This window comes from Aspergillus aculeatinus (genome assembly GCF_003184765.1).
Source record: "Aspergillus aculeatinus CBS 121060 unplaced genomic scaffold BO66scaffold_51, whole genome shotgun sequence".
NCBI lineage: Eukaryota > Fungi > Ascomycota > Eurotiomycetes > Eurotiales > Aspergillaceae > Aspergillus > Aspergillus aculeatinus.
In genome coordinates, this window is record NW_020291520.1 from 167,424 (window position 1) to 188,789 (window position 21,366).

At 54.1% G+C, this 21,366-nt stretch overlaps 12 protein-coding genes across 12 annotated transcripts; 6 read left to right on the forward strand and 6 right to left on the reverse strand.

Annotated features, from left to right (window-relative positions):
• Window positions 1-637: 637 nt before the first annotated feature.
• BO66DRAFT_474318 (alpha-L-arabinofuranosidase) lies at window positions 638-2,966 on the forward strand (the record flags this gene model as incomplete). The annotated part of the gene is made up of 8 exons (XM_025653134.1): window positions 638-823; window positions 883-898; window positions 943-1,444; window positions 1,493-1,576; window positions 1,638-1,747; window positions 1,794-1,933; window positions 1,981-2,487; window positions 2,546-2,966. 8 exons carry the CDS (start codon window positions 638-640, stop codon window positions 2,936-2,938), a joined length of 1,938 nt encoding a protein of 645 aa, XP_025500202.1. The 3' UTR covers window positions 2,939-2,966.
• BO66DRAFT_394707 (GNAT family N-acetyltransferase) lies at window positions 2,928-3,801 on the reverse strand. The gene has a single exon (XM_025648055.1). The coding sequence runs from the start codon at window positions 3,713-3,715 to the stop codon at window positions 3,101-3,103; it is 615 nt and encodes a 204-aa protein (XP_025500203.1). The 5' UTR covers window positions 3,716-3,801; the 3' UTR covers window positions 2,928-3,100.
• Window positions 3,802-3,952: 151 nt separating this feature from the next.
• Window positions 3,953-5,172, reverse strand: BO66DRAFT_394708 (class I SAM-dependent methyltransferase). The gene is made up of 2 exons (XM_025648056.1): window positions 4,995-5,172; window positions 3,953-4,932 (listed from the first exon to the last, which is right to left on the reverse strand). The coding sequence occupies exons 1-2, from the start codon at window positions 5,133-5,135 to the stop codon at window positions 4,213-4,215; spliced, it is 861 nt and encodes a 286-aa protein (XP_025500204.1). The 5' UTR covers window positions 5,136-5,172; the 3' UTR covers window positions 3,953-4,212.
• Window positions 5,173-5,657: 485 nt separating this feature from the next.
• Window positions 5,658-6,734, forward strand: BO66DRAFT_460161 (uncharacterized protein; the record flags this gene model as incomplete). Its single annotated transcript, XM_025652282.1, has 1 exon — window positions 5,658-6,734. One exon carries the CDS (start codon window positions 5,658-5,660, stop codon window positions 6,531-6,533), a length of 876 nt encoding a protein of 291 aa, XP_025500205.1. The 3' UTR covers window positions 6,534-6,734.
• On the reverse strand, window positions 6,368-7,845 carry BO66DRAFT_460167 (uncharacterized protein). The gene is made up of 2 exons (XM_025652283.1): window positions 6,934-7,845; window positions 6,368-6,873 (listed from the first exon to the last, which is right to left on the reverse strand). Exons 1-2 carry the CDS (start codon window positions 7,605-7,607, stop codon window positions 6,714-6,716), a joined length of 834 nt encoding a protein of 277 aa, XP_025500206.1. The 5' UTR covers window positions 7,608-7,845; the 3' UTR covers window positions 6,368-6,713.
• A 988-nt stretch (window positions 7,846-8,833) lies between these two features.
• BO66DRAFT_460170 (oleate delta-12 desaturase) lies at window positions 8,834-10,075 on the forward strand (the record flags this gene model as incomplete). Its single annotated transcript, XM_025652285.1, has 2 exons — window positions 8,834-9,617; window positions 9,670-10,075. 2 exons carry the CDS (start codon window positions 8,834-8,836, stop codon window positions 10,065-10,067), a joined length of 1,182 nt encoding a protein of 393 aa, XP_025500207.1. The 3' UTR covers window positions 10,068-10,075.
• Window positions 10,076-10,699: 624 nt separating this feature from the next.
• BO66DRAFT_331724 (class I SAM-dependent methyltransferase) lies at window positions 10,700-11,322 on the forward strand (the record flags this gene model as incomplete). Its single annotated transcript, XM_025644104.1, has 3 exons — window positions 10,700-10,846; window positions 10,900-11,119; window positions 11,168-11,322. Coding segments are annotated over 3 exons (522 nt in total), but the record flags the coding sequence as incomplete, so codon positions are not given.
• Window positions 11,323-11,661: 339 nt separating this feature from the next.
• BO66DRAFT_460182 (M81 family metallopeptidase) lies at window positions 11,662-13,702 on the forward strand. Its single transcript, XM_025652286.1, has one exon. The coding sequence runs from the start codon at window positions 11,928-11,930 to the stop codon at window positions 13,473-13,475; it is 1,548 nt and encodes a 515-aa protein (XP_025500209.1). The 5' UTR covers window positions 11,662-11,927; the 3' UTR covers window positions 13,476-13,702.
• Window positions 13,565-14,796, reverse strand: BO66DRAFT_184524 (uncharacterized protein). Its single transcript, XM_025642404.1, has 3 exons — window positions 14,398-14,796; window positions 13,934-14,315; window positions 13,565-13,877 (listed from the first exon to the last, which is right to left on the reverse strand). Exons 1-3 carry the CDS (start codon window positions 14,522-14,524, stop codon window positions 13,655-13,657), a joined length of 732 nt encoding a protein of 243 aa, XP_025500210.1. The 5' UTR covers window positions 14,525-14,796; the 3' UTR covers window positions 13,565-13,654.
• A 1,862-nt stretch (window positions 14,797-16,658) lies between these two features.
• On the reverse strand, window positions 16,659-17,472 carry BO66DRAFT_331779 (cyanamide hydratase; the record flags this gene model as incomplete). The annotated part of the gene is made up of 2 exons (XM_025644107.1): window positions 16,659-17,173; window positions 17,250-17,472. The coding sequence occupies 2 exons, from the start codon at window positions 17,470-17,472 to the stop codon at window positions 16,659-16,661; spliced, it is 738 nt and encodes a 245-aa protein (XP_025500211.1).
• Window positions 17,473-18,152: 680 nt separating this feature from the next.
• BO66DRAFT_331597 (uncharacterized protein) lies at window positions 18,153-19,016 on the forward strand (the record flags this gene model as incomplete). Its single annotated transcript, XM_025644096.1, has 4 exons — window positions 18,153-18,387; window positions 18,437-18,547; window positions 18,629-18,674; window positions 18,749-19,016. 4 exons carry the CDS (start codon window positions 18,153-18,155, stop codon window positions 19,014-19,016), a joined length of 660 nt encoding a protein of 219 aa, XP_025500212.1.
• Window positions 19,017-19,309: 293 nt separating this feature from the next.
• On the reverse strand, window positions 19,310-20,584 carry BO66DRAFT_422919 (uncharacterized protein; the record flags this gene model as incomplete). The annotated part of the gene is made up of 3 exons (XM_025650080.1): window positions 19,310-19,729; window positions 19,803-19,967; window positions 20,054-20,584. The coding sequence occupies 3 exons, from the start codon at window positions 20,582-20,584 to the stop codon at window positions 19,310-19,312; spliced, it is 1,116 nt and encodes a 371-aa protein (XP_025500213.1).
• Window positions 20,585-21,366: the final 782 nt, after the last annotated feature.

Genomic DNA, 21,366 nt, shown 5'->3' on the forward strand with positions numbered 1-21,366 from the left:
ATCTAGCTAGCAAAACTTTGTTCTGCTGTCCTCTGGATCATTCATAGGCACATAAATTACAATCATGGATCCGTGATATTCACACTTGAAATATTATCCAGCACTAAACCAATCTAGGTTGCGATGCAAGTCAACCTTTCCTGAAATGGCAAGGTCTAAGTAACTTTGTGCCTCAGGCACCAACTCAGGATTCCGAGGTAACACCAGTTTCACCTCCTTCTCCGCAGTACTTCCCGATGCAAAAAATACACTTGCAATCATGATGCTATAGAATCTCGCCTCATCTCCTCATTTCAAGAGGCGAAGGCTGCTCTGGAAACACAACAAGTACCCGAAACAGGCCTACTGGAACCTAAATGGCCGGGCAAGTGACCTCTAACCTGTCATTCGGTGGAGATCCGGGGAAATCTACCAGTGTGACAGGAGTGACTCTCGGCTCATTTTCTCTGGCTAAAAGCCATCGATAGCAGAAATCAGGAACCCTGCCCGGAGATCGAGGATATGGGAGTGTATGATGTCATCACGGGAGTCAATTCGGACGCCCGCGGTTCCTGGTGCAACCAAGACATGGTTAAAAGCATTTCTTCGGCCACTGTTGATCGTCTAGTTCGTCAATCACTGGTGCAAGGGATCAAACATGAAGGCACTTGCACGTTCTATCTTAGCTGCGCTGACAGCATGGCTGCCCCACGATACTGACTCCACAACCTCCCTTGCAGCGAGGGCCAATGCTGCGCCGGGGAATACCTCCGCGGTAAACCTGACGGTCATCACGTCTGGAGGTAACCTATCTAGCCCGTTGCTGTATGGGATTATGTTTGAGGTATATGCCAGTCCTGTCCACAAATGAGTGTAATGACTGACATTAGCGGCTCTCTCTAGGAAATGGATCATTCTGGTACATCCGCCCTCGCTGCGCAGCAACAAAGCTAATGTGAACAGGCGACGGAGGGCTCCACGGACAATTGCTGCAGAACAACGGCTTTCAAGGGGCCGATCCCGGTCTGACTGCCTACAAACCCATCGGACAAGCAGAGATCATGCAGGATTACCTGTATCCGGTGAGCGGTGCCATCACCTCTTCCCTACAGGTATCCGTACCAGCTGGCGGCGCCACAGGCCTGGTCGGATTCGCCAACACAGGATACAAAGGCATTCCGGTGGTAAATACGACATATTGGTGTGAGTTCTGGATGTTGGGTGATTACACCGGAATGATCACCCTCCAGCTAGCTGGATCGTCCAGTGGAACAATCTTCGCTTCGCATAACATCACGGTCGCCAGCACTCAGAACAACTTCACCCGATACAGGACGGTGTTCAATGCCACAGCAGCACCGGACGGCAACAATGAGTGGAGGCTACTTTTCAATGCGTCTAGGGTGTCTGGAGGAACGCTGAATTTCGGACTTCCGCAATTGTTTCCGCCAACGTATAAGTTGAGGTGTGTGTGCTTTCTTTGCGGGAGGGGGAGAAACCTGACATAGTCAAGGTCCAATGGACTCCGTCACGATATTGCCAAGGTTATTGCAGATATGAAACCGTCTTTCTTGCGCTTTCCGGGGGGAAATAACTTGTATGACTTATCTTCTCGCCTAGACCAATTGTCTATCCGGATTGTCATTAATGCTTGGCAGGGAAGGTCTGCAAGTTGAGAGTCGGTGGCAGTGGAACTTGACCATCGGACCGGTAGTCGAGCGTCCTGGGCGACAAAGTGATTGGTTTTATCCCAATACTGACGCACTGGGTAGGACGCGCCCGAATATTTTGACCGTGTCTAACGAGTTATTCAGGTCTGGATGAGTACCTATGGTGGTGCGAGGATATGAACATGGCTCCCGTGCTGGCGGTCTGGGACGGCAAGTCCTACGGCGACATCCTGTCAGGCAAGGAGCTCGAACCCTACATTCAGGATATTCTTCATGAGCTTGAGGTGAGTCAGTCGCTCTGGTCGCATCAATCCCAAAGCTGATCGAGTAGTACCTTCTCGGCGCCCCCAACACCACCTACGGAAGTCTCCGCGCCAAGAACGGACGCGTGCAGCCCTGGTCAATCCAGTTCATCGAGATCGGGAACGAGGACGACTTCACCGGGGGCTGCGCAACGTATCCCCGCCGCTTCATGCAGATCTATGACGCTATCCACCAGAACTACCCCAATATCACGCTGATCGCCTCCGCCAGCGATCCGCAGTGTCTTCCCTCCGATCCACCTCCTGGGATTATGTACGACTTCCACTACTACCGCAGTCCAGACCAGCTGGTCGCCATGTTCCACGAGTGGGACCACCAGTCCCGCTCTCGCCCGGTGATGATCGGCGAGTACGGCTGTCGCAATACAAGCTCTCCCGACGGGTTCTACTGGACGTTCATGCAATGCAGCTGCAGCGAAGCGGTGCACATGATCGGACTGGAGCGGAACAGCGATGTCATCAAGATGGCATCTTATGCACCCTTGCTGCAGAACTTTCCGTACACCCAGTGGTCGGTATGTACCATTCTCCCGGTGCTCAGGCTTTGTCACTCTTGCTAATACATCCTCGCAGCCGACGCTGATCGGGTTCGACTCGAACCCAGGCTCCCTTACCCTGTCCACATCCTACTGGGTCCAGAAGATGTTTTCCAACCACCAGGGGCAGACCATCCTGCCGGTGAATTCGACGGCCAGCTTCGGCCCCTTGTACTGGGTTGCCTCGCGGACCAACGGGACGTACATTATGAAGATGACCAACTACGGTAACGACCACCGCACTGTTCGGGTCACCATCCCGAACACGACAGCTGGACATATGGAGCTGCTATCCGGTCCACGGGATGGAGTCAATGTCCCGCATAATTCCACTATCCAACCCGTGATACAGAATGTGACGGGTAGCAAAGACAGCTGCTATACAATACAGATGCCGGCGTGGGGGGTCGCGGTGCTGGTTGTGCATTGATGAGCTGCTTACTATGACTAATATCAGTACCGTTGTGCATAAACTAGCATACAATACTATTCGCATTTTTCTTCATCCGTCTCGAATACCGCATCTTAAAGCAGCCTCAAAACCACACCACAATTCCTCAAACCCCCCTCTCCGGAAAGGAAATAGATTAACTCAGCCCTCCACCCCATAAACCCCCAAATCCTTGGCCATCCCCGGCAAAGCATAAACAGCACTCCTCTTCCCACCAAACACCTTCAACGCTCTCTCCCCCCGAAACTCCAACCCGATCTTCTCCAACACCCGCCGACTCCGGGCGTTATTCACATCACAGAACCCAAACACCCCATCCACCCCCAATTCCGTGCAGGCATACTCCACCACCGCCCGCCCGGCTTCGGTCGCATACCCCCTCCCGCTCTCCTCGGGCAGCACGCTGAACCCGATGTCGGGGACACTGTATCCGTCGGGCGGGGTGCCTTGCATCAGGGAGATGGTGCCTATGGGGACGCTTTCGGCGAGCGGGGCGGTGGGGTGCGGTCGGCGGGAGAGGAGGAAGATCCCGCGCTGGTGGTTGGAGGTGGTGTAGATGCTTTGCAGGCGGTTGATGAGGAAGGCTGTGGCGTCGTCGGGGGTTTTGAAGGGCGAGGGGCCGCAGGAGGTGGTGAAGTCTGGGCTCGTCCAGAGGTGGTGGAGAAAGGTGCTGTGCGTTGGGGTGGGGGAGAGGAGGGAGATGTGCAGGCGCGGGGTCGAGGTGAGAATTGGAGAGGTGGGGGTGGGGCTTGGCATGGTTTTAGCTGAGATATTGGTTTTTGAATTAGAGTATGCTTCCATATTTCTAGGTTTACGTGGTTTGTTGAGATTATGACTTTGTGATATACTTGGGGTGGGTGAGGGTTGTAAGTGTTTTAAAAAAGGGTCTTGTCTTGCGAAGGTAAATGCAAAGGGCGGTACTCCGTACATGCAGCCGAGATTGAGTCATTGCGCTTATCAGTGAGTCAAGCAATACACATACAATAACTAGTTCATTACTATTGTCTTGACTTTAGTGGTCAGAGGCAGATAGGAGGGAGGCTAGCTAATATAGCGCCAGTCTTTCAATGCTCCGTTGCCGGAGATATCCGCTGCTAGCCCGACGAACATCCTGGTGTTGATTAGCCGTCACCGGTGCACTAAGAGCGACAATTGCCTCGTACTCCTAGAAGCTGATGCTTCAACATTTCTAAAAATTCATTCAATGGAAATGCGGCATCTCAAACCACGTCTAGTGCACTAACTTCCTCAAGTTACTCCCTCACCGCGCAGAACCAAAGCATCCGCACATTCTCATCTGTAAACGACACGTTCCGCGTCTTCTCCCACTCCTCGCCCCAGTACAACTCCGCCTCCACCCGCCATCGCGTCCCAGTGACTTGCCCGACATCATACCAGAATCCTTTGATCGACTCCACATTGTGTCGGTAGTGCATTGGGTCATCCTTGAACCCTTTCAATGCGTAGTGTCCTGCCAATCGCGTCCCCATCTGCCGCCCGGCAATCATCACCCCCGGTTTCTCCTTACACAGCCTGACAAGTCGCGCAGCTACCTTGACCTGGGTCTCATAGTCCCACAGATGAAGGACCGAATTAGTTAGGACAACCTCGAGCTTCCCGTTCACCGTCTGCGCGAGCCTTCCCCGCGTAAACTCCTCATCATCATCCGCGGTGAGATCGCCAGTGATAAACGTCGCATCCAGACGGTCGGCATCGCGAAAGAGTCGGTAACCCAGGTCGATGAAGATCTGCTCGAGGTCGCAGCCATAAAGCTGACCGCCGGGGATGCCCTCGTTGGCGAGGAAGCGGATCTCTTGGCCGACGCAGCAGCCCACGTCCAGGAATCCGGCGTCGGGGTTCGCGCGGAGGTGGTCCATTACCCGGGGATAGAAGGGGAGTGTGGCGAGGTTGAAGGAGAGGAAGCGCATCTGGCCGATGCAGGGGTATTGGCAGACTTTGAAGGCTTCATCGCGCTGTGGTGGGTTAGTCGTGCGGTTGTTTCTCGTTCTTTGGCTTGGGGGCAGGGAGAGCTTACCACTGCTAATACATGGGGGATTACTTCGTCTGGTTTGAGATTGCTGTAGGTCTCGAGTAAGTGTTGCGCAGTGGGGTTGATGGATGTGACCTTGGTTTCGAACCAGGCGGGCTTGGCTTGGGGGTCCTCAGTTGCGGTCATGGTGACTCCGTCAGATGCGGCCTGCGGCAAGGTGAAGATTATCCAAACCCAGTCGGACTGAGGCGCCTTCCTAAGCTTTTAAACCCCAGCCTTTGAACCGGGGTGAAGCCACTTGGAGGGGGGAAAGTGGGCCGTTGTCGTGGTGCGATAGCCCTAATGGCGGGTTCAACGACACTAAAGCTACAGCACTAGCAGGGAAATCATTAACTGGCTATCCTGCCACGTCAGCTTTTAGTCTGAGAGTTACCTAGTCAAATCCCTGTTCGGAGACGAGACAGAAAACAAAAATGCCGGATCCCTCCGCGGTATTCTCATGTAAGCCCTCATCATCTCTTTCTTCACAATCTTCACTCTTTTGGTCGTGGTTCAAAGAGAATACTCATTTCGAGGAAGAATACCTCTAAGAAAGAAGACATTTGGTGCCTATATAATACTCGTAGTATTCATATCTAGACATCATCATCATCGCCCTCATATCACCAACCCTAACTTGAAGATCCCGAAGTAACAACAGTAGCAATCATGGAGAGCAATATGCTGAAGGATTACGCCATGGAATACGTGGCCCGGATCCTCGACAATAGTGCCATCCCCTACTGTCTAGTCGGAGAGTCGGTGCTTGAGCTCTACGGCCTACAGCACAAGCTAGGCTTATTTACAGGGTTCTCCATCCCCGCCGGATGGATGGAGCACGCCAAACATGCGTTGCAGCCCCTCGGGAATCTGGAGTGCCACGGCGACTGCGACGCCCGCAGGGGTTACAAGCCCATCTTCAAAGAGGATGTGCCCGCCATCGCACCCGCCTGGCATTTCCACATGCTCCCGCCTCTCCTCGCGAGGGGTGAGCATGGCTACTGTCAGCGCCAGCCGTTCCTCTGGGGTTTCGTTGTGAATTTCTACCATCACTCGGATGTGCTCTGGTTCTTCCCCGAGCCGCCCCGCGGCAACCCCACGACCGCACCCCGTCCGGCCCTGGGAGATAATGTGCCCCCCGAGGGACTGGGCGTGCTGTCGGACTACTACATGCTGTCCGATGATCTGCGGCTGTCGGCGTTTCGGCGCCACTCGCCCGAGCACTATCCCATCAAGATCCCCACTCCGCACCGCCTCCTAGAAACCACCATCTGCCAGATGTGCGTGCACCGGCAGAAGCGGGACGACGGGCTCGCGGAAATCTGCGCCGCCATCTTCCACCGCGTGACTTTGCCGCGCAGGATTAACCCCCAGCTCCAGGTCGTGTTGCAGTGGCGCGACTTGTCCGACCCCTTCCGCGGCTTCGTGGAGAACCACTTCAAGGACCCCCGGGACCCGACCAAGTCGGACGATGGATGCACAGAGCGCGTCCTCGCTTTCCTCTACACAAAGCCGGAGGCGCACTCTTTGCTATCCTCTAAGTGATGGTCCATCGTATGCAGTAGACAGTTCCTTACTCTAGTACACGAATTCGGTAATTTAACGACACTTGCAATCGCAACTTATTTTCAGTCAGTCAATCACAAAACTATGCTTAACCATATACAATATCTCAGAAAAGGTAAGAACCCTAAGAACCGTTCCTACGACGCTCCTTAAACTTCCTCAGCTATGGACCTTGGAAACATACTCGTCATTCAACTTCTTCTCCAACGCTTCTTCTTCCGAAACAGCGCGTAATTCATCCAGCTCCACGAACCCCAACGTTCGTAACCCGACCACCAAAAACCTTTCCCAGGTCGACACTTCATCCCTCGTCTGCGGACTGGATCCAAAGTCAGAATCATACCCAAGAATATACTAAAGGCAAGGTGAGCAAACTTACTCTCTCGAGCATCTGGACCGCAGCGTCACCCACTCATTCAACTGCCTGATATACGCCATTGCCAGCACAAACCCCAACGACGCGCCCGGCACCTGACTCTGATGCACACTAAACACCGCCGCCAATGGCACCGAGATCGCATACACCGTGCTGTCCTTAGCTGTACGGCGCAGGTACGGCGTACGGGAAAAGTAGAAGATCGCCAGCCGCGTCCAAATGAACCCTTCCAAAGCGTATATGCTGAGTGTATGCAGACTCGGGATGCGGAATGCATATGCCGCTATGGTAGCCAGAGGCCGTAGGCATGCGGCGGCTTGGTAGGGCGGGCGGGTCGTGCGGGGATCGCCGCGGCGGAGCGTGCGCACCAGCACGAAGCTCGTCCCCGACCAGATCAGGCTGCTCAGCACGTCGAGCGCGTCCGGGAGGATCGTTTGCGAATGTGGGGTCTGCGCTTTGGCGAGCCAGTAGCGGAAGTACTCTAGGAGGCCGGTGGCGATGTGCAAGGACAGGCAGGAGGTGTTCGTGGCGAATTTAATGTGGTAGGCTGGCGCGTTCCAGATGGTGTGGTAGAGGATCACGGCGGTGTAGACTACGATGCGGTTGAGGAGGGCGAGTGTCTCGGGGTCATCGGGGAGTTTGAGTTGCAAGGGTAGGGGGTTGGAGATGGATCGCATCTTAATAAGGCTGGTGGTTGTGGTTCTGATGCGAATAAGTTGCAGGACAATGTGGTGATCCAGTAGTGCGGGTGTGGTCTGCCTTGTCTTCTTATGGTTTGTGAGTTATCAGCCACGTCGGTGTCTGTGTTCTGTTGCATCATGCTTTGATCGCCAGAAGATATGCATGACGTGGATCTAGCATCTCTATTTTTCTATCTTTGACTCAGATGAAAACAAACTCGCCACAGCATGTCGCGATCGGATACGTCCACGAGATGGAGAGCCTGTTGTCCCATGATGACAGTACCTTGAACCATGACCAAGACTGTCTAGATGAACTTGCAGAGATAGCTGAACATTTTAACTTCAAGAGCATTCTGATGGTGAAGAAATGACGTAACAATTGCTGGTGGTGCCTATTTCATAGCGCATGACTCGTATGCAGTTAAAAAGAGCTGGAATTTCTCCGCAGATCATACATCCCTTGCGTCGATCATGCAGGATTTAGCCGTCTCTCTTCACCATTATTCGGTATACTAGAGTTATGCATGCCCGATGGCTGAGTCATTGTAGTGTGATAAAGCCACCTTCCTGACGCCACAGATCTTGCAAGACTATCACCTACCAAATTAAGACTCTCATGCACTTATGATCTCACTCGATTTGACATTCTAAACGGATGCGTGTTCCCTCTTCACGCAGTTGGCCTTATCAATCAGGCCTGTGAACCCTGACTCGTCGAAGGTATGTCGCGCAAATGATTGGCCTTGGATTTACCGGGATGCATCATGCAGCAGGCGACCATGGGATGCACACTTCTCCACTGCAGCTCTAAAACTGCCAGGAACCGATTGCTAAACCAGGTAGGACAAGCCTCTGAGGAGGTGGCACATGTGCCCTAGTCAAACCTCGAATCAGCATACCTTATGTATCAACCAATCTAAACATGGCTCTTCTTCGCATTCCTCGGCTGGAATCCCATCAATAGGCCATGCAGGGTCTACGGGATTTATGATGGTTAATTAGGTTCTGTGTTGAAGTAACCCTAAAAAGTATATAATATCTTCACGTGAAAACCTCTTCCAGACACGACTGTGAGCGGTCTTTGAATTATAAAGTGTGCCACGACTCGCTCGTGGTCTGATTCATCAAGTCCCCAGCAATCCGTGAGTTTGACCACAGCCTGGTAGCATCATTCCTAGAACAGAATTTAATAACAGAAGACGCTAACCTCGAAGCAGACCATGACTGAACATTTACCAACCCTTAGACGCCTGAAGGAAGCAATTCCTGACTCATGTTTCGCCCCGTCCCTTTGGACCTCTCTCGGGTACCTGACCCGCGATATCCTCTATGCCGCGGCTCTCGCATACGCTACAACCTACATCCCGTTGTTGGAAAGTGGTTCTCTGCTGTTCCTCGCATGGTTTATCTATGGCCTTCTCCAAGGCTTCGTGGGCACCGGCCTATGGATCCTAGCCCACGAATGCGGCCACGGCGCCTTCTCCTCATATCCCCTGTTGAACGACATCATCGGCTGGGTTCTGCATTCCAGCCTGCTGGTGCCCTACTTCTCCTGGAAAATCACGCATGCGCGCCACCATCGGTTCTCAGGACACATGGAGAAAGACACTGCGTTCGTTCCACCGACTCAAGCAGAATATGCAGCCAAACGCCGCAGGTGGATGGATGCCCTGGAGGATCTTGTCGAAGACACCCCCTTTAGTACCCTGCTGAGATTTGCAGCTCACCAGCTGCTGGGGTGGCAGGCCTACCTTCTTTTCTACGCCACCGGGGCGAAAGCAGCGATTGCCCGTCCGAAGACCCAGACTCGCACTCCCCTCCTCCTCTCACATCTCTCCCCTGACAGCCTACTGTTTCATCCCAAGCAGCGACCATTTGTGCTACTCTCCGACCTCGGCCTCGCCCTCACCATCTCGGGTCTGGTGCATTTAGGCTCCATCCTCGGGCCCTCCCGAGTAATGCTCCTGTACTTTCTACCCTATTTCTGGGTCCATCACTGGATAGGTCAGCCCATTCGTCCTATCCCCAAGACATGCACTGTGCTAACAAGCGGCAGTGGCAATAACCTACCTCCACCACACCCACCCGCAGATCGCGCACTATTCCTCCGAGACCTGGTCCTTCACGCGGGGGGCGCTGGGCACCGTCGACCGCAGCTTCGGCTTCATCGGCCGGCATTTCTTTCATCACATCATCGACCACCATGTCATTCACCACCTGTTTCCCCGCATCCCGTTCTACCGATCCGAGGAGGCCACCCTGGCCATCAAGCCGCTGCTGGGGGCGGAGTATCTCGAGTTGCGGGAGGAGAATTTCTTGGTCACACTTTGGCGGACGTTTCGGCGGTGTCAGTTTGTGAGTGATGGGGGTGATATGGGAGGAAGGTCTGGTGTATTTGAGTGGAATGTGGTTGTGGATGGATGTGGAAATGGGGTTACTGGGGTGAGTGAGTAAGGTTTGAGGTTTGGAGGGAGCATTAGTGCTGTGTGGTCTTGTATTCAAAGATGTATTAGTGTATTCATTGAGGTTTAGCTCTTTTATGAAGATTTAACAAAGCCGCAGGTACAGATTTCAGAGCAATTACTATTATAAGAAAGAGACAATTGTCCTGATATCATGGAAAACCATGCACCACTTGTCAGAGCAGATACGAATTAACCAGCTTATTTTAGGTAGAACTACCATAGTCATGTCAGCTCACAAATTAGAGCAGGACCTTCTTGCTCCCTTGGACATGAATTCCCAGACCAGAAAGTGGCCAAATGCCTGTTTTGGGGTCAAATCAAATGGTCATGGCCGGATGGTTCGGAACCAAAACAGGGCAGAATCAAGCTCTTACCAGCTATCTTACCAAGACACACTCTGCAGCCTTGCAGATATAGAGTCTTCCTGATGGTGAGATAACCTTGCTTTCCAAGCACCAAAAATACCTTTGATCTTCCCTTCCTGACAATTCTTTGCAGGTATGGGCGCTGGTTCGTTCTTGGACGAGTATATTCTCGGTCGCGATATCCCAGAAGCAGTCAGGTGATATTTCAACTCGAAGATTTTCGCTGCGAAACTCTCCCCGCTGATGGCTGTGTGCCAGGCTAAATGACCAACAGCTCCTGTGGAGACTCCAGACAGGACACATCCTGAGTCCGCTGATCCCTCGGCGACCGGGGATGCGCATTGCCGACCTCGGGACTGGAACAGGGCACGTTGACCCTCTACCCCTCAGAGCCATTCCAGATGTATCTAACTGGCTTGAGGTGGTAGCATTTGGTGTATAGACCTCAGTTACGAGCTGGATAAGGCTGAGATCTGTGGCTACGATATCTCGGATCTCTCGTACCCGCCCTCAGCCACACTCCCGAGGAATGTCAAGCTGGGCAAGTTGGATGCACTATCCGATCTACCGGAGGAGTACCGGAGTGCATTCGACGTCGTGCATTTGCGGCTGTGGATCTGCGTGATTCGAGACAACTGCCCGGATAAGTTGATTGAGGTTGCTACGGCTATGCTAAGTGAGTTGATCTTCTTATGCATCAGGTCTGGGCTGATCGAGTTGCTAGAGCCGGGCGGCTACATCCAGTGGGAGGAGATCGGACGAGATACCAGCTTGGTGACATCCAGTCCCATGCAGCGCTTGGAGGACCTCTATGGCAGACAGCTGGAGAGTGAGAGAATCGATCCAAGGTATGTACTTTCTCTGCAAGACTCAAGCTAGCTATCAAGCTAATACGGAGTGCCAGCTGGGTGGGCCACTTGCCTGACATCTTCAGGGACAAGGGTTTTGACATACTGCAAGGTGATCTTGGCCTGTGGGACAACACTGTGCGCGGTTTATACTATGCAAATTATCTTGTTGTCGTGATGAGCGTCATGCGGTCGAAATATGCGAATAGCAAGGAAAAATCAGCCGATCTGGATACGGTGGCGAGTGAGCTGTTTGAACAGCGTGATGTTGACCATGGGCTTGCTTGGAGACCGATAGAGTTGGTTGCCCAAAAGGCCAAAAGTGCCTAGTGGTCCTTTGCACCAGAACTTGAAGCTTGGATAACTTACTTCTTGTTGTCGGTGCTACCTACAGTCGTAGCAAATGGAAGCGCGTTTGTTCACTGGCATCGGATATTTCTTACTGTGTAGATGGCTATCATGTGACGGACATGTGACGGACATGTGACTGACCCCTCTTTCTCCAATTGCTTCCCCTCACTCACTCATCTCCTCCTTCACCATCCACACTCACAGTCTTTCTTCCACTTGCACCACCTATATTCACTGTGTCACTCTCTACAATTGTATCCCTCGTTCATCCTCATCCACAGTCCCATGGCCTCTCGCCCCGTCATCGCCATTGCCGGCTTGGCCTGCGAAACCTCCGCCTTCACCCCCGCACGCACCCACGCGGCCGCCTTCCACCCACGCCGCGGCCACGAAATCCTCGACGAATACCCTTTCCTGCGCCCCAACTCTCCCCTCGGCGACGCAGCATCCTGGCATGGCGCATTGATCGGCCACGCACTGCCCGGGGGAGTCGTCGTCCGCGCCGACTTCGAAGCCCTAGCAACCGAGATCGTCTCCCGACTCACCCAAATTGCAGCCTCGACACCGATCGACGGACTATGGTTTGACATCCACGGTGCTATGGTAGTGGAGGGACTAGACGACGCAGAGTTCGAGCTCCTCGGTCGGATCCGCAGGGTCGTCGGGCCGCAGTGCGTCGTCTCCGCGTCGATGGATCTCCACGGAAACGTGTCGCGCAATCTGGTCCACCAGACCGATCTGATCACCTGTTATCGCATGGCACCGCACGAGGATGAGACGGAGACAAAGGAACGCGCGTGTCGGAACTTGGTGGATCTGCTGCTTCGTCGGGATTGCCCACCCGGTGCGACCGTGCGCCCGCGCCCGCTCAAAGCATGGATCCCCCTGCCCATCTTGCTGCCGGGGGAGCAGACTTCCACCCGAGTGGAGCCGGCCAAAGGGTTGTATGCGCTTGTGCCTGAGGTCGAGGCGGGGGACGGGGTGATCGACGCGGCGATCTGGGTGGGCTACGCGTGGGCGGACGAGCCGCGCAACCGCGCGGCGGTCGTCGTGACGGGGTGGGAGGAGGGGGCGGTGGTGGCGGGGGCGCAGCGGCTGGCCGAGGCGTTCTGGGATGCACATGCGGAGTTCCACTTCGTCGGGCCCACGGGGTCGTTTGCCGAGTGCATCGATGTGGCGCTGGCGTCTGCGCCCGAGGCGCGGCCGTTCTTTATCTCGGACTCCGGCGACAACCCTACCGCTGGTGGGTCGGGTGATGTCACCTGGGGGCTGGCTCGATTGTTGGAGCGACCAGAGTTCCAGGGGCCCAATGGACCGGTGGTGATCTATGCCAGCTTGCCGGGGCCGCAGGCCGTGCGGGCCATGGTGGATGCAGGGGTGGGTGCCACGGTGACGGTCACGGCGGGGGCGGAGGTGGATGCCGTCCATGCAGGGCCGATCACCTTGACCGGGCGCGTGCATGCGATCAAGCATGGTGACAAGGATGCCCGGGTCGAGGCGGTGCTGCAGGTAGGCTCGGTGTTTGCCATCCTGACGCAGCTCCGCAAGCCCTATCATCATGAACGGGATTTTACTGATCTGCAGCTGACCCCTCGGAAGGCCGATCTGGTGATTGTCAAAATCGGATACTTGGAGCCAGAGTTATTTGAGATGGCTGCCGACTGGATGCTGGCGCTGACTCCAGGGGGTGTCGATCAAGATCTCGTCCGTTTGGGACACCGCCGCATTCGTCGTCCTATGTGGCCTTTTGACACTGTCTTCCCTTCTCCTCCCGATCTTCGTGCGCGACTTATTCCTGCTTCGGACCAGACGCTGTCACCGCCGGATGAATAGTTGATTCAGGCACAGTACAATTGGCATACGTGACTAACCCGAGTCTCGGTGCAATTTTCCGCTTCTACATTGTTCTACGCAGATGACGTCGTAGATCGAACCAATCATTACATCATTTTGGAACAAGGCAAGGTATCTAAACAGTACAATACACGACACGAGATCAGACATCAAAACTTCTACTCCTTGTTGGCAGCGCCAGTGAAGGGGCAACCAGAGGGTACCTCCGCATCATCCGCCTTGATCTGCTCGCGACCGCGGGAGATCTGGCGGAACATGTCGAGCGGGTCGAACCAAACGTTAATCTGCTCTAACTGGAGGGCCTTGTTGACCTTGGCCACGATGATCCCCTGGATGTCGATCGGGCCGCCGTGCGCCTCAATCCGGACCTTCCCTCCCTTGCTAAAATCCGCCCATGTTAGCCACTTTCCAGGTAAGATTTGCAGAGGCTGACTCACTCGTTGAACCCGACATAGTCGCGGGCCATCTCGCCCCAGTGTCTCCATTTGAAGACCACAGTGGGCGGGCCGCTGTACACCTCGGTCACCTCCCAGGCGAAGGTGGGCATCATGCGCTTGAAGCTCTTGTGGCTCATCTCGAAGTCGTTGTGGGCCGGGTCGTAGTACGCGCTCGGGGTGAGTAGGGCGTTGTAGGTCCCCACCTTGAGCATGTACTCGCCGGACAGTGGGGGACCGCCGTTGAGCGTGACGTGGTACTTTTCGTGGTCGATCGTGCGCCAGTCCGCCAGCGAGGTCTTAAAGGAGGCCTCGATTTCCCAGTTCTTGACGAGGTTCTCGACCAGGTTGGGCAGACTGCCGGGCTCGTGGGATTGTTTCTTGGCTGCGAGCGAAGAGTCAGAGATGTCAGCGAATTCGCCCTCAAGGGAACTTGGGACTGGAGGATGGATGGGTGGGCAACATACTCCGCTCGTACACAGCACGGGTGTTGGAATAGTCCGGGGGAGCGCCATATCTCCAAGCAGCGTCCTTGTCCTTCAGGACGGCGTTGGGATCAAGAACATAATCGGGAAGTGCCTCTGCGTCGCCCATTGTGAAGATCTGTGAGAGCTAAGGTTTGGAAGTATGGACCTTCTTCCAACGGCGGTGCAGGGGCAGGTGCGCCGTTATGTATGTTTTTGTCTGGTGCACCGGACAAGGTTACACTGCCTCTGCCCCCCTTCAGGGGGGAACGTGGCCTTTTGCCAATTGGGCCCATGTGATAGACTACATGACAGGGTTGGGAGTAAGCACTTGAGGCCGTAGCAAACGATTAGTGGTATCAACCCTGGTCGGCGAGGTGGGGTGGGGAGTATGGGTTTGCCTCCAACGCTCTTAGCGTGCGATTGGACTCTCCGCGGGGATTGTTTGCATTCGCCACGCCGGCCGTCAGAATTAATTGACACGGATTGAACGAGTCAGTCTGCAAGATTGATTCCACACCTTCACTCCGAACAACGGCTCATGCAGCCTGGGTGATGACCGCAGGGACCAGCATACAACATGACAGATCACAGATCTACACTCCACCATACAGTTGACGGGGCCAGATGCAGTGAGTGCATTGACAGCCTTCCCGAAGCGCACAGCAAATAAAATGACATCTCCGAAAACAAGGCCACCCCTGCATCTGACCACGCAAACCAGACCAGTCACATTTGGGCCGATAGCAACCCATCCAGGAACCGTCTTCCGCGCGATCCTGGCTCGATTGCGTGGTGTCCAATGGGGGTTGTTGCTTACTCCCGACACAATCAGAGAGATTGGCCAGAACGCAGAGCTAAACTCGCTAGGCGAGACTAGGCCGGGGAGAAGAGATTGAGTAGGCGTCGAGCCGAGGGAGAAATCGAATCGTCGAAGCTGCCGGGCCAGAAGCTGGTCAGGGTGGCTGCTGACTGCCACCGGCCATCCCCAAAACACGCCGCCGGTTCTCCCGCCGGGTTATTCCCCGGAGACCGTGATTGGTGCATTGACACAGATCGAGATCGCGGGTGGAGTCGTGGTCTGCGCCGATTGGCTGGAGCCGCAATCTGATCGATATTGGGGATAATTTACCCGGAGATAATCCCTTTGTGTGTTGGGGCGTTGAGGGGGTGGTGTCTCAGGGGCAAATGAAGAGACAAGTGATATGCATAGCATTGCAGTGGTGAGTCGACTGATATCCATCAAATACATGATGGGTAAATAATGCTTGGACACGAGGAACGTGATTAGTAATCCACAATAACTAACGTCAAACCCACGGTTTCGGCCGCGAGGCCCGAGTGTCGCCCGGATGTCGGCGGGTTTACGAGTCAGTTAAATCAACTCGACTAATCAATTGCTGGGCGCGATTTTGTGATCAATGTAAACTTCACGATGTCTCCGGCTATAGCAGAGTTATATTAAACCTTTGCAACCACCCTGCGACTATTGAGAAAGGCCACCTGCGTCGACTTCTTGCGGTAGATGACGGCAAAATACGAAGTCGATGGATCAATGTTGACCTGTATCCGCTCCTGTGAACTGAAGGTCTGTCGTGTTCGGTTCGACGTTGCAATTGACTCGCCTCACTATGCTTGCAAGAATATACATTGTCTTCTGATCCGTCTTATCAGTAAAATAAGGCCTGATCCTTGAGCCCCGTTCATGATGTCCGTGATTTGTGACAACAACCTCGAATAAGAACTATTGATCCACAACACCTGACTTGAAAGAGATCAATGCATAGGAAGAATGCGCTTTGCGCTACCTGAGATAGATGTGAGATCCTGTGATTGAATTCATTGAAACTCTGGTTGTACCCTCTGAGTTATGTTCGCGTGGTCAAATATCTACGGGCAGTGCCGAATAATGAACTTACTTGGATAGGCTAATCCACACACCGGGTACTAGCATAACACATTAATGGCGTGTGAGAGTCTGATGATCTGCAGTTAAGATTCCCAAGCTGAACAGAGCCGGTGGTAACTCAACCTCCTCCGTACTGTATCCGTCTACAGAGGGCATCTTGGACCCAAGCAAGACTATATCCCAACCTATCCTTCCCGAAACTTTATCGCATAATGAAGTTCGACATTCTCCAACTCCTCTAAGTCAGATCTAATGACACTTCTTCATCTCCCTAACATCTTTTCCAACATCCTCAGCGAAAGCACCAGCCACTCTAGCACCCCCACACCTCCCATAAACCTCTACGGAGCCCCCCTCACTCCCACCTTGCCATCAACTCATTCGCCTCAATCTCACGCTCAAACCCTACTAGATGCGTCGAATGACACCACGGCTTCACGGCCTCCTCCTTCCGAATCACCCCGGCAAAGAAACTGCACCACTTCAACCGGGGATACGCCTCGTTGATCTGCGCCCGTGTGGCCGCATGCACCAACCCCTCAAACCCGGACACATGGGGATGATACCCCGTGTTATCGTAGGTCGTCGCCAGCTGGATCAGCTGCCCGATGAAGGTGATCGTGCCGTCGACGCCCATGTCCTCGTGGCGGATGATGGCCTCCGCGGCGGCCTCGGCCTGGTCGGCGGTCGCGCCGAAGTTCTGCAAGACGGTAAGAGCTTTGATGCCGCCGTAGATGTCGAAGGACATGCGCGTCGCGGTGAGGTTCTCTGTTGCGGTGCCCAGGTCGTGCAGCAGGCAGGTCAGGGCCCAGGTTACAGGGTTCAGGGTCGCGGCGTGCGAGGGGAATTGCTGGTGGGTGATTACCATTCCTGTCGTCGCGGAGACGTAAGCTTTATGTACTGGATTGTGGGGGGTGTGTTTATGGAGTGTGGAGGCCGGGCTTACCGTAGTAGTAGACTCGCATGGAGTGGTTGAAGGTCTCCGGGTGCAGGACCGCGCGCGCGTACTCCATTGTCTTTGCGACGATGGGGTTCTCGGCGGGGAATTTCATTGTGTCTAGTGGGATGGGTTCGACTTTTTGATGGAAGGATTGGTCTTTGAAGATCGCGCCGGCGTCGGCTGGGGTGCTGGTCCAGCCGTTGGCTTTGACTTCGTCGTGGTGGCACATTTTGCAGACTGAAGTTGGGTAGCTTGATGTAGAGATAGTTTTGTTTGAAGATTGGTAGGGTTGACGGTATCTGTAAACTTCTGCGTCCGTCTGCTGATATTTATATGCACAGAGAATGGCGGTTGTCTTGGGTTTATTATCAGGATGGTGATATGGATTGGCAACGGATTTTCCCAATTAGGAAGTCTTTTGGAGTGGGGCCAGAGATTGGTCATCGCTGGAACTCTGCATCATATCGCGCATAAAATCTGGAGAAATAAGGGTCTAAGGAACAACGGTTGCCTTCATTACTCATCTGCCTTCCTTTGCCTTCCTTTGCGGGGAGTATTTTGGAGTGGAGTGCTGGTGCCATCCATGGATCGTGTTCCGCTCTCTCCGAGCCCAGGCCACAGCCTTTTCTCCACGGAAAGTAACTTCCTTTCAGAGTTCTAGCTGTAGGTTGGGGAATGCGTTCAAGTCGTCGCCACGATGGGATGTTTATCAAGATGGTCTTAAGCCCCTCAATTTGCTCCACGAGATGAAATTTTGCGACACTTTTACCTCGAATTCCCTCGCACACACCTTCGATCGACCACATCAGACATGTGTGAACCCCAGAAACGGGATAAGGAATCTTTCAGTCCGGACATCGTGGCTGGTTCGCGTTCATCACACCTAGCAAACCCAGTAAGCCTTTGAACATGCCTGTGCAACGACCTCACTATAACGTTGAACTACAGGGTCCGTTAGGGTTCGGTGCCTTTGCAACAACCCTCATGACCCTATCATTCTCTATGATGGGCTTTCGCTCCGTATCCAACCAGACCGTCTTCATCGCCAATCTCTGCTTCTTGGCCGGCATCGGACTCCTGATCTCCGCCCAGTGGGAGATGATGAAGGGGAACACATTTGCCTACACAGTTCTCGGAGCTTTCGGTAAGTGCCTCACATACCATGACTTAGAGATTGCTGATTTGGCTTGAAGCATTCTATTATGGCGGATATGGAGTGTTACTTATGCCACCATTGGGTATCGTCGACTCTTATGGAGGTAAGACTACCGAGTATTACAATGCGTTCGGACTGTATCTGGCAGGTATGTTTGCGTCTCAGGTATGGGTTGAGAGGCCCAGTGTATCAGAGCGATGGAATATGTTCTCACTAACTGCAAAAATAGTATGGTCAATCCTAAATCTCTTTTTCTTCGTCGCATCCTTGCCCACGTCAGTCTGGTCCCCTCTATCTTGTGTATACAGCAAAGCAGGGGGCTCAACCTCGTCACTAATGCTTCCGATAGAAACCTCATCAACATCATCATCTATGGTGCCTTAGAGTTGAGCTACATCTTCAACTGCACGGCAAACTGCATGATGGCGGATGGTCGTTCTGCACTCGGGACCACATTCACCACCATCGCGGGGGCGTTTGGCATGCTCTCCGCGCTGGCGGGATTCTATATGCTGGGCCATGATCTCTGCCAGGATGCGCTGCCATTTGAGATCCCACTTTTTCCGACTTCTCGTCTATTCTTTAATGCGCATGGCATTGAGCGGAGACGTTCCTAAATAAGCCTGTGCTAGACATTTACATCCACTTCATACCAATTGTTCCACAAAGGTCATGGCTTTCTGTCTTGTTTTCTCGATCGTCTTGTTGTGTAAAATATCCAGTTACAGTCTCTTCCTAGATTTCTGGATAATGTACACTACCACAGACCATTCTCTACCATCCCCATCTCAGCCATACCTTACCACTCAACCCCTCAAACTACAACCCCCCGCCCCCCAACTACCACACAGCTCCCTAAACCACGCAGTCCAAGCACACCCTTTCCACACCAAGCATCCACCAAACCTCCCTAGAAGAAATTAAACATCTCATACCCCGACACCCCCTCAAACTGCACCCCACCAACCGACCCATTCACGGTCCCAATCCACCGTCCATACCCCGGCTTGGCCAACGTGGCCAGATTCGCCGCGAGCTCCGCCTCCAGCACGCCACCGCGCTCCTCCCCGAGATCGACCTCGATCCGGAACCCCTGGGGCAGCGCATCGTCCCCCTGCGGCGGGAAGCTCACGTTCGCCCCCGTCGGACGCACCTTCATCGCGCCGCACGCGGCGTGCACGATCTGGCCCTGGTAGGCCACGTAGCCGCTCGCATACTCGGTCTGGTTCGGGTCCAGCGCGTCCAGCCAGACCAGGGAGTACGGGCCCATGCGCGCGTGACCCCAGTACCAGCTTCCGACTGCCGTGGTGAAGGGGGTGACGCCCCAGTTCTAGGATCACAATATATTAGGGAGGTCTGGGGGCGATACTTGAGAGGAATCAGGGAGCGCAAGGGAGACGCACCTTATCGTGATATCCGGTTCCGATGAAGCTCAACGGCGAGCCCTGCACCGTCATGTTGACCGTCACGTCGGCGTCGGGGACGGCGTTGGCCCAACCTACTCCCGGGAGAACCTCTAGGGGCTGATTCGCGCGCTTAGGGCTGCAGGGGTAGTGCGGGGGCGCGACCTGCATTTACCGTCGGGGCACATTAGCATTTGACTCTAGGGCTGGTGGGTGATAGATGGACGGCTGCTGGGCTAGGGACTACTGACTGAGTGCATGGAGAACGTCCCCTCGAAGCCCAAGTGGCTCGCCTCCAGCGTGACGAGGTAATCGGACAGGTCCGGGCTGCCGGCCCAGGAGGCCCCCGTGCCGGGCCAGCGCCCGCTCGACCCGTCGCCCATGGTGGCCACGAGGGCCGCTTCGTCGGCGAACAGGAAATCGGCGAAGGTGGTCCCGTTGGCGAAGGTGCCGGAGATCTGCACGAAGTCCACGTTGGTGAAGTTCTCCGTCACGCTGAAGCCGGACCGGTTCGCCTCGAGAAAGAAGACCACGGCCAGCGAGGAGACCCCGTCGCTGCCGATCGCGTCGAAGTACCACCAGTCGTAGGTGGTGGCGTTTACGGTTTGGACTTTGGGGCTGTCGAAGGCGTTATCGCACGAGGTGAAGCGGCCGTTGGCTGGGCCGGCTTGCACGGTGGTTGGGAAGGTTTGGATACCTGGGAGGCGCGGGCAGACCTGGGTCGACAGCGCCGGTCCCAGGAGGAGAGGGAGGGTGAGGAGGTAGCTGGTTGATGAGACCATGTTTTCAGAACTTTGCTTAGTGTTTTGAGAGACTGTTGCTTGTTTGGAGGGAGCTGGTGGGTGAGGACTGGTGCAGCTATTTATCTTCTGCGTTAAGGTCGAGCTCTCGCTTATGGGTCTACCCTGTCGGCACCCGCCAATTCCTATGATGATCTGCATCAGAATGCTCTGGATCTGAAGTCGGTTGGTGCCTAGTTCATGGAATTGACTGTTTTTCAGTGCATGGGCCTATTCTAGCATATGCCTTCTATCGATCATCCTACCTCATATTGGGAAATCGAGCATACACAAGCACAAAAGTAGTGACTGCATGAACTAATGCACTGCACAACTCCATCAGCGGAAGTATGCGTCATGTTCCATGGCGCCCTTCTTCGGCCTCATTACCATCATGGTTCGTTTTTAGAATATTGGATTTATCTCAGGTATGGCTCACAGCTGCGGTACTTGCCGATAAAGTTTCTTTATGAACTATGCACTGATTATGCCCTTGTGGTTCAGATTGTGCAGCTGCCGGCCTCTCAAGCACTGCATCTATGAGTGGTTCCGGAATTCCGGGCAGGAAGTAGGGTTCGGATGAGCGGCTGCCCCCACTTGCGACTCGCAGTTTCGACGTCGCAGACCCACCCGTGCCATCTTCATCTCTTGCCACATCCGGGTCAGCATCTATGTGCTGCATATTCGACTTATTATCGACTTAAATATGGCGCTGGCGCCTAAGTAATCTCAGAGTCCTTCTGCATCGGAATTTGTTCGTTTGTTCTTGATTACTCAAATACACT

Coding starts and splice junctions, on each gene's coding strand:
- BO66DRAFT_394707 (XM_025648055.1), bottom strand. CDS start 3,715: ATGCCAAGCCCCACCCCCACCTCTCCAATTCTCACCTCGACCCCGCGC.
- BO66DRAFT_394708 (XM_025648056.1), bottom strand. CDS start 5,135: ATGACCGCAACTGAGGACCCCCAAGCCAAGCCCGCCTGGTTCGAAACC. Junction 4,933..4,994: donor TCCCCCATGTATTAGCAGTG/GTAAGCTCTCCC, acceptor AACCCACCACAG/CGCGATGAAGCCTTCAAAGT.
- BO66DRAFT_460182 (XM_025652286.1), top strand. CDS start 11,928: ATGGCCTCTCGCCCCGTCATCGCCATTGCCGGCTTGGCCTGCGAAACC.
- BO66DRAFT_460167 (XM_025652283.1), bottom strand. CDS start 7,607: ATGCGATCCATCTCCAACCCCCTACCCTTGCAACTCAAACTCCCCGAT. Junction 6,874..6,933: donor CGGTCCAGATGCTCGAGAGA/GTAAGTTTGCTC, acceptor CTTTGGATCCAG/TCCGCAGACGAGGGATGAAG.
- BO66DRAFT_184524 (XM_025642404.1), bottom strand. CDS start 14,524: ATGGGCGACGCAGAGGCACTTCCCGATTATGTTCTTGATCCCAACGCC. Junction 14,316..14,397: donor CCGTGCTGTGTACGAGCGGA/GTATGTTGCCCA, acceptor CTTCGCTCGCAG/CCAAGAAACAATCCCACGAG. Junction 13,878..13,933: donor GACTATGTCGGGTTCAACGA/GTGAGTCAGCCT, acceptor GGCGGATTTTAG/CAAGGGAGGGAAGGTCCGGA.